Below are 9,538 nucleotides of genomic sequence, written 5' to 3'. Positions count from 1 at the left end.
TGAAACTCAAAAGTTAACTTTAGAAACATAGGAATGGCTCGATGGGATCAGACCATGGTCCATCTAGACCTGTTATCGGCTGACAGTGACCAGCTGCAGATACTTCAGAGGAAGGTGCAAGAAACGTTGTTACAGATAATTTACCCATAGGGGAAATTTCTTCCTACCCCCTCAGTTGGAAGTTGTCTTATACCTTTAATCATCAGGGATTAGGCGTAGGTATACTTAATCCTGCCTCAGTGCAGGTGAATGGACTAGATCAGAGGTGGGCAAACTACGGCCCATGGGACCGTCCTGGCCGGCCCTTGAGCTCCCAGCTGGGAAGGCTCATCCCCAGCCCCTCCCCTGCAGCCTCAGCTTGCTGCTCCGCCAGCGCTCTGGCCGTTGCTCCTGCTGGGCAGCGTGGCAGTGTAGCTGGCTCTGGCCGGGCGGCTGCGAGCTCCTGCCACTCTGAGTGGCATGGTAAGGGGGCAGGGAGCAGTCAGGGGACAGGGATAAGGGGGTTGAAGGGGCAGGAGGTCCTGGGGGGCAGTCAGGGGAGAGGGAGCAGTGGGTGGTTGGATGGGGCAGAGGTTCTGGGTGGGGGCAGTCAGGGGACTGGGAGCAGAGGGGTTGGATCTCAGGGGGTGGTTAGGGGCAGGGGCGTGGATAGGGGTGGGGGCAGTCAGGGGAGAGGTAGCGTTGGAGAGGATGCGGGGTCCTGGGGGCCGGTTAAGGGCAGGGGTCCTGACATGGGGCGGTTAAGGGACTAGGAGCTGGGGGGTTGGAAGGGTTGGGAGTTCTGAGGGGGGCAGTTAGAGGGTGGGAAGTGGGAGGGGGCGGATAGGGGGCAGGGTCCAGGCTGTTTGGGGAGGCACAGCCTTCCCTACCTGGCCCTCCATAAAGTTTCGGAACCCCGATGTGGCCCTCAGACCAAAAAGTTTGGCCACGTCTGGACTAGATGACTTCTTGAGGACCCTTCCAGCCCTACAGTTCTATGATTGTATCACTTTCAAACTTTTGTTTTCAATCCTTAGTAAAGTAACTCTTTATCCATATCAATGTCCAGGATTTTTTAATCCCACTGAATTCTTGACCTCAGTGATACTTTGGGGCAATGAGTTCCACTGTCTAATTTTACATTGATAAAAACATTGCATAAAACAGTTTTAAAATTTTCTGTCTTCTAACATCACTGAATGTCCACTTGTTCTTGTATGGGTTTCTCATTAAGCAGTAGGATTCTGAATTTTTTCCTTGCAGTGTCACTTTTCTCTTTGGTTGTTATGGACTGTACTGTGTGTATCTCTCACTGGGTACAGCTAGTCTCCCAAGGACCATGCTTTCTCTTGTTCATCACTCGCATGGAATGATGATAGGGGTACCATATCCATTTAAGTATGTATGACTAACATAATGCCATTCACATGATCCACCACCGAGAAGAATAGATTTCAAAATCTCATACTATGTAAGATTTTAAGCTTTGGGGCAGGGACTGTCTGTTTTGTACAGGGCCTAGACCAATGGGGCACAGTTGGGGTATCTATTTGCTATTGTAAAACAAATCATTTCTAAAGAAATGTAGAAGATCTGGATTAGGAAAGGCTAATAAATAAATACCACACAGTTACTTTAGACAAGTAAGATACCACTTGGCAGTCTGTGTTGTCACTATCAGTCGGTCTAGGCATATTAATATAGAAATAAACTTGTGATTCACAATTGTCATTAGACAAATAAAATGGCGCTGGTTAGAAGCATGTTAACTTTATGAAAAATTTCAACAGCTGTCCTAGGCCAAACCCAAAACACGTCAGTTGACAGCCGTACCATCTTTCAAATACACACTCAAATGGGATTAGGCTATGTCAAGCTTTCCACATCTTCATCTCTCCCCCGCTTATTTTTTCAGAACTTTATTCTATCATCGAGACCAAACTCGAAACCAAGTTGTGACTCACTGTAAACATGCAGCCGTGACTTGACGTATTTCTTGTACAATTGGCAATAATGATTTTTTTTTTAAGAGAGAGGAAAAATTTGTTCCTTATTATACGTGTATCCATTGCAATGTGAAATATACAATTCACTTCTTCATCCTGGAAGAGCAAATACACTCCTGTGCTAACAGCAATAAATACTGTTGTCTGCTGCTGAAACTGGCAGTTACTGCAGCCCTCGTTAACAGGCACCCAGATCTGTTGATCATATTTCATTTTTCTTCCTCCTAGTAAATGAGGAGGGTTTCTATTTACAGAATCATAACACCTCCCACATCCATGAAAAACTCTTCAAAACTGTTGCCCAAGGATTTTGTAAATGTTTACACAGAAAAAGCAAGACTGTGCCGTGAGTTCCAAATGACAGTTTAAAAGGCTTCTGTATTGGCCCTTATAGGGGCATCTGAACAGAGTTTTAAGAATTTATAACGATGTGTGTATCAGACAGACACTGGAATTAAACTGGTTTTAATTTTCAGCTGATGCCTATGTTTGACTGTCTGGCTCGATACATTTCTTTATGGCGAGGATGTTTAAAGAATTACATTACAAAAGAGCAGATCTTCATTGTAAATATGCCAACTGTGCCCTATTCCCTTGGTGTTTCACTGTTGAAAGAGAAAGCATTCATCAGTATGGTCCAGTGAACAGGGCAAGCAGCTGGGAACTAGAAGAGTTAGTTTCTGGAATTAAAAATCAGAGACCCAAATCCTATTTGCTAAGGTTGAGATTGGTTAAGATTGGAACTAGTGTGGGATTCTAACTGGATCTATCTGGTTCTAGCCACTTGCGTGACTGACTAGATAATGAACTTGTTTATGACTATTAAACAGGATGATTTTTCTGGTTTCTTTTCAATTTAGGAGACAGACTGTCTGGTTGATGAGTTGGCTCCAGGGTTAACAGACCTTTTTAGATGGCTAGCTGATTTTTTTGGCTGCAAAGATGCCCCCTGCGTGGCTGGTTTAAAAGGCCACTTGATTCACTGCCTGTAAAGAACAAAGGTCATCACACAGTAAACCCTGTAATTTTCTTTTTTAAGAAAACCATTCCAAATGACTGCAGTGCAGACTTGAGGATTCAAATTCCCTCTCTTCCTTTTGTTAAACAGTGTAAATATTTCCTTGTGCATATAACAGTGATGTACCAAAAAAATGGCTGCACTGGTGTATGAGAATTACTCTGTATTTTATTAAACAATCTCATTGACTTCAGATTCCCTTAGGAACACAATTGTTTATTTGCACATAATGAAATCCACAGTAAAACAAGAGTTGCCATTTGGGTTCTCATCTGAGAGCTCACCTTGAACCAAGAAAGGATGCTATGTTTGCCTTCACCAGCCCTGCATTACTAGTATCTAAGTAATTATTTTGTACAATGCATCTGACGTGCTCGGAGATGTGCTATCTGTAGAAAACAAATTCTATTCTATTCTATTCTATTCAGAAGAAACTTTCTGTAGTTTGTAAAATCTGAATAAGATAAATGTAAGGTGATGGAAACAATATAGCAAGCAAAAAGGACACAGATTAAACCAGAACCATGAAAAATATTTTTTTATATTCTTAATTTGTCTGTCAAACATGTCTGAAGTGCACTGTCAGAGCTGCATAAAGAAACATCCACCCTGATGGCCTTCACTAGGGGTTCTCAACCTTTTTATTTTTGAGGCCCCCCAAAACACGCTATAAAAATGCCACTGGTTTTCTGCTTATCAAAGCAAGGGCCAGCATTAGGTGTTAGCAAGCAGTGCAATTGCTTGGGGCCCCATGCCACAGGGGCCCCCCCAAAGCTAAGTTGCTCAGGCTTTGGCTTCAGCTCCCGGTGGCAGGGCTCAGGGCCCCGAGCTTCAGCCCCATGAGGTGGGACTTCCGCTTTGTGCCCTGGGCCCAGTGAGTCTAACACTGGCCCTGCTTGGCGAACCCCCTGAAACCTGTCCGGAGCCCTCTGGGGGGCCTCAAACCCCTGGTTGAGAACCACTGGCCTACACTACCCTAACCACAATCCAGTGCTAATTGATTTCATATTAGTGAACCCAAATGTGATCTCTATCTAGGAAGCAGAGGTGACTGGTTACATATTATGGTTTTTTGAACGTGTTGTGGAGCAAGTACTCACTACAGTAGTTTGGCTCTTCAATCACATTTACCAAAAACACTGATAGAAACAAAGTCAATTTCCTAGTAAGATACATTCTAGAGATTGGCCCAGATACCCATGAACTTTAGGACACTTGAATACTGATGCAGACATTGTAGGTTGGGCCCATCTCTAATGCCCTCTTAACTGTAGTTTCAGATATTTCTCCCAAATATCTTTTTCTTTTGCCCACTTTTCCTTACACTGCTGCCTCCTGTAGCATCCTAGCTCAGCCTGACCATATGGTGAAGTAGCTTCCTTCATTGACCAAATAGGAAACCCCAATACCTTGGCTTTTCTCTATGTTTAAATGAAGATTGACTTGACAAGGATCAGCAGCAATACAGTTTTAGCCAATAAATATTTTTCCTTTTTCTCCATTGTGAAATAGATTTAAATAAGCATAATTGGTATTTTCAATGGGCTTCATTTTGACATTCCATCAGCCACTCACAGGCTAGCAGCCTTAGACGACACATATTCCCACTATTCTTGCACTAGGAAGTTAATGAGGGCAGTTCTTGGAGACAGAAAGGCCTTTTTGATAGGACGTCCCTGGAGGTGTTTGATTCCCAGCTCACTTTGAAGAATTAGTTCATGGACTTCCTCAGCGTTCCGGGCTACTTGGCGAGGCATACTAACTTTGCCACAAGCTTTGTTATTGATCTGGAAAACAGAGACATGACAGCAAGAAAGGACTGAAGTTATTAAATTGATCCAAAGGACTTCATATCTACACTCCAATCCACCCAGTTACACTTGTAGGAAACAATGATATCAAACCTTCTCTCTTTCTTTATTGACTAGAAAGAAAAAACAAACAACCCCTAGGTACCATATAGAAAGAGAGTGACTCTGATTCACAGTTTATGCTCAAGGAAACTTGAAAGAATGGCAATGTGAAGTTCTCCTTTTCGAAGGCTTCTAGCATCAGCAGAATATACAACTCTGATATATTAAATGTTTAGACTTGCATAAGCCGAACAAGGAGACAGCAAATCTAACTGTTTGGCAGATGGAAATTTTTGACAGTTTGCTTTAGACTTTTGCTTTGTCTTTTTAAGTACTTGAATGATAAACCACAGAGATTAAACCACATTATTTTAAAATAAAACTTGTGACAGAGGAGATATCTCCGAAAGAGATTATTCACAAACTATTTTTAAAAAATGACATCCGTTTATTAACAAGACGATTATCCATAAAGCTAACAGCAACTGCTAGGAACACATCCCCTAAGAAGGTAATGCTTTCATTTGTTTGGTTGCTTTACAAAACAACTTGCATACTGGCTCCCTAGCAGCAGAGAAAAATCGCACACTACTGCAGAATAACATCTACCTAGAGATTTATTTAAAATTATAAAAGGCACCTCTGGAGATGCCTTTCACCCTTTCAACACTGCAGATCATTTCAGCCAATAAAACAGATGAAAGGAAGGAGAGCGGACATCCCTCCTGAACTCCTCCTCCCAATTTAAAACCAAGAGATTCATGACCACAAAAGCTGTCAGATTTGTATGTAACATCTTAATATAATTAATGAAATCAACCTCAATCCTAAATTATATCAAGTAAGGTTATTAGATATTTTTATTCAGTTTAACCAAATTACTTCCCAGTAGGAATGTGGAAGGTCACTGTAGGTGATGCAGATCTTTGCCCTTTGGATCAAAAAGTAACATTTTCCATGGAGTTTGGACAGAAGCTACTATTTCTTTTTGCCCGGCTCTTAAAAGGAACTGCTCTCTGTTTTCTAATTCACCTACTTCCCTTAGCTCAGAGATGGCTTTAACATAAGAGATATTAAATCAACGTGTGCTGCTTCAGGCACACAGACTATTCCATCTCTCTAAAAGACGGGAATTCACGTTAGACTGAGGGCACATGTTACTGGGCCCACTCTGGGAATTTTTTACACCACCATTCGTTTTTAAATGGAATATAGAGGATTCAATAATGCTGACCATTGACAAAAAGACTCACCATGCAACGTGCTCGAAAACAAATAACAGCCTGGCATTTTGCTGGCTAGCATAAACAACAGAATGAGAAAGGGAAACAAAAGTTGTAATGGTCCCCCAGGTTCCCTCTACTTAGGCTTCTTTTCTAAACCAAACATGGCCAGTTTTTTTTTTTTTGAAACTTTTCCTCATAGGTCAGATTTTCTAAACCGTTTAGCATCTTTGATGCTCTCCTTTGGACTCTCTCCAATTTATCCACATCTTTCTTAAAGTATGGTGCCCAGAATTGGACGCAGTACTCCAGCCAAGGGTCTCACCAGTGCCAAGTACAGCAGGACAGTTACCTGCTGTGTCTTAGATACGTCACTCCTCTTAATACATCCAGAATGATATTAGCCTTTTTCACAACTGCATCATCATTGTTGACTCATATTCAATTTGTGATCCACTATCACCCCCAGATCCTTTTCAGCAGTACCATCACCTAGCCAGTTATTCCCCATTTTATAGTTGTGCATTGGATTTTTACATCCTAAATCCAGTACTTTGCACTGATCTTGAAGGTGAGGTGTGTATTTGTTTATATTTTTTGTAATTTTCAGCAAAGTCCTTTTGATTGTTTTTGAGTTACGGATGAATGAAAAAGCCATACTTTTGCCATTGTAAACAATTTTAATGACTTTTTTTTAAAAAATAGGACTACAGCAAAAACTGTAGTCTGAAGTTTTTGCCCACTTGGCATGAGGGACTTTCCTTTGCTTGGAGGACAAAATGAGAAACCATAAGCAACTGAAAAGATTCTTCTAAGCATTTGCTAAGGATTTTAGCAGAACCAAAGGCACCATATATCACATTCTGCCCATCTGGATCAACCAGGGACTCAGGCAAGGATAAGAGATTTTGGTCTCAGTCTGTTAACAGAACAATTTGCATGAGGAAGACTATAACCAAAGTCTTCATTGTCTTTTTCAATGTGAAGATACAGTTGTCACAATGCAAAATGATAATAAAACTGTCCACATCTAAACTATAATGGCAAAAACTGGGAAACTCATGCATCCTGCACCCTGTTCACCCAAATGAGGTGAGGACTTAAGCATATTTATGATCACTCACATGCTACCACTACTCTGGCAATTTTCCTCCTCCTTCTTTTTTGAAAATAAACAAGGATTTTTAATCCATCCCCAAAATTAATACCAGTGTAAGGCTGTACAGTTAACAACAGACAGGCATTTTACAGAAGTTAAAGATTCCAACAGTAACATTAACTCAGCTGCACTGTAAATATAGCTAGTACTTTCTCATTCTGTTGTTCAGGTTAAATGTGTAGTGGAACAAATTATTGTTCATGTTGCAAAATGTATATCATAAAATATGAACAATGTGCCATGTGACCTTGTTAGAATTTTCACCTGTGCATTTCCTGACTTTTTTGTGAAAACAGTTGTAGAACCTTAATGTCACTTTCATAATGTTTTTCTATTTTACATACACACACCTAAATAAAATCTTTAATTACCTGATCACATACTATTTATTTTAAAGATCCTGGCTCCTTCAGTGCACATGATGGACAGAAACACAAGAGAACATCTTTACATATAGAATGTGTGTGTGTGTGTGTGTGTATATCATGTAAAAGGATGCTCTCTTTCGTGCACTGAGTGAGGCAGGGGTCCTGTAGATCAAATAGTCTGTGACTTATATAATTAACAGTTATCGTAATGCATGTGGACAAATGGCTCTAATTATAGTTACACAGGCACCAGAAGAGCTAAGCCTGGGACTCATGGCATCCCCCTCCCTCCAAGGTCCAAGCTCTGCAACTGTTCCCCTAAAGGCTAAAGAGACAGTTGCTGCTGCTGTCCCCCAATCTGGAGTTAAAGCTTTGTTGGGTCTGGGAGCATGCTGAGTGCAGTCAGGAGGTTCCAGAGATTTTAGTAGCAAGCTATATTGATCGTGTGCAAATGGGAATTTCCAGAGGCTCGTAACTTGGACAACTCTGGATGGATTTTCCTGGGGACAGCAAAAGGCATTTCTCTCTCTGACCCTAGGACTACTTCCTTACCAAATTCCAAGTTCTTGCTGCAAAACATGAAGGTGCTATAAGTCTGCAAAACACAACTAGAAAAAAATTTAACACTGGGAGAACTACTTTATTTCCTCATTCCTGGAAACAGTTAATCATGTTTTGCTGAGATCTGCAAAGAATGTCAGCCTGAGGTAGAGACCAAACATGGAAAATTTAGCCCAGACAAAGTTTGGCTACGTTACAAGCAACTCAGAACAGGGTCTTACAATGGTAAATGTTAGGTAACCTTAACAATAGGCAGAGTAGCCAGTTTTGCCTATAAATATACACTTTTTATATAGATACATCATCATCAATAGATTAATAGATTAAAAATATGTAGGGGCCCCTTAGCTGATATGTTCATAGTTTTTGCTTGAGACTCACTCAGCTTTGCTCTGACGTCCCTGTCCTCAACTGTGCATAAGCCAAACCTCTTAGAGTAGTAGTATCCACAATCATACAGGTATCATACAGGTATACTTTTTTATTCTTGGTTTCTCTTGCAAGACCACTTCATTTATTCATCTGAGCAGTCTTCCAAATTAACCAGCACAATTCTAACTTTAGCTTTCAATCTTTCTAACCTAGCATTGAGTCAATCAGCAATGTAAAACCTCAACTGTAGTCCTCAAGAACAAAACTAGCAGCTAATAATGCATTCATTGACCACTGCTGAAACTCAGCTTGTAAACTCTTACCAGAACAGACATCTCTATGATATCTGGTTGCTGGAGGTATTCTGGGTCCACTTTGGGCCAGGATTGATGCAGCACATCATCATCCCACTTATGATACGTACAAAGTTTATTCTGCACATGTGCCAAACCTACAACATAAAATTGATAAATTGCTGATCGTACTTTAACTCGAACATTAAATCTTTTGAGTCTCATAAATATGTCAAAAGACTGCTTAATTTAAATCTTGTCCAAAGCAAATCAACTTGGAGGAAATAATATGGTTTAGTTTAGCATACAGCATATTATAAACAGAAAGATACATAGCATTCAGAGCTTTGAAGGGGATTTTCTTATATAATATACAGGGATTCAAATGTGAATGCTTTTCAGATTATGGTTAGAGCTCCAAAACTTTTGCTACTTTGTCATAAGGCACAGATATAGATGGCCAAAACTTACTCTGTTTTAATTTAAAGTGATGCTACATTATTACATACAATAAACTTTAATCTTTAATCTTATAGCTAGGGCCCTACCAATTTCACGGCCATGAAAAATGCATCAAAGACCATGAAATAAGCCCTTCCACGTGAAATCCGATCTCTCCCTGCTGCTAAGAGTGCCTGGGCCAGGGGGCTCCTAGCTCTGGCCATCCCTTGCACAGCCGCTCGGGGGAAGATTAGACCCAGCTCCA

General features: G+C 40.9%; 1 protein-coding gene across 3 annotated transcripts in view; it reads right to left on the bottom strand.

The window, feature by feature from the left end:
- Window positions 1-3,149: 3,149 nt before the first annotated feature.
- Window positions 3,150-9,538, bottom strand: part of LARS2 (leucyl-tRNA synthetase 2, mitochondrial) — a 110,542-nt gene continuing 104,153 nt past the window's right edge. For all 3 annotated transcript variants that reach the window (XM_073333148.1, XM_073333149.1, XM_073333150.1), the window contains 2 exons: window positions 8,863-8,990; window positions 3,150-4,790 (listed from right to left, as the gene is read on the bottom strand). In XM_073333148.1, coding sequence (XP_073189249.1) covers window positions 4,611-4,790; window positions 8,863-8,990 — 308 coding nt within the window. In that variant the 3' untranslated portion in view covers window positions 3,150-4,610. The remainder of the gene's footprint in view (window positions 4,791-8,862; window positions 8,991-9,538) is intronic.

The sequence above is a fragment of the Lepidochelys kempii genome, chromosome 2 (genome assembly GCF_965140265.1).
Source record: "Lepidochelys kempii isolate rLepKem1 chromosome 2, rLepKem1.hap2, whole genome shotgun sequence".
In the NCBI taxonomy this organism is placed as follows: domain Eukaryota; kingdom Metazoa; phylum Chordata; order Testudines; family Cheloniidae; genus Lepidochelys; species Lepidochelys kempii.
The sequence above is the reverse complement of the archived record's forward strand: the minus strand, read 5'-3'. Positions and strand labels throughout refer to the sequence as shown.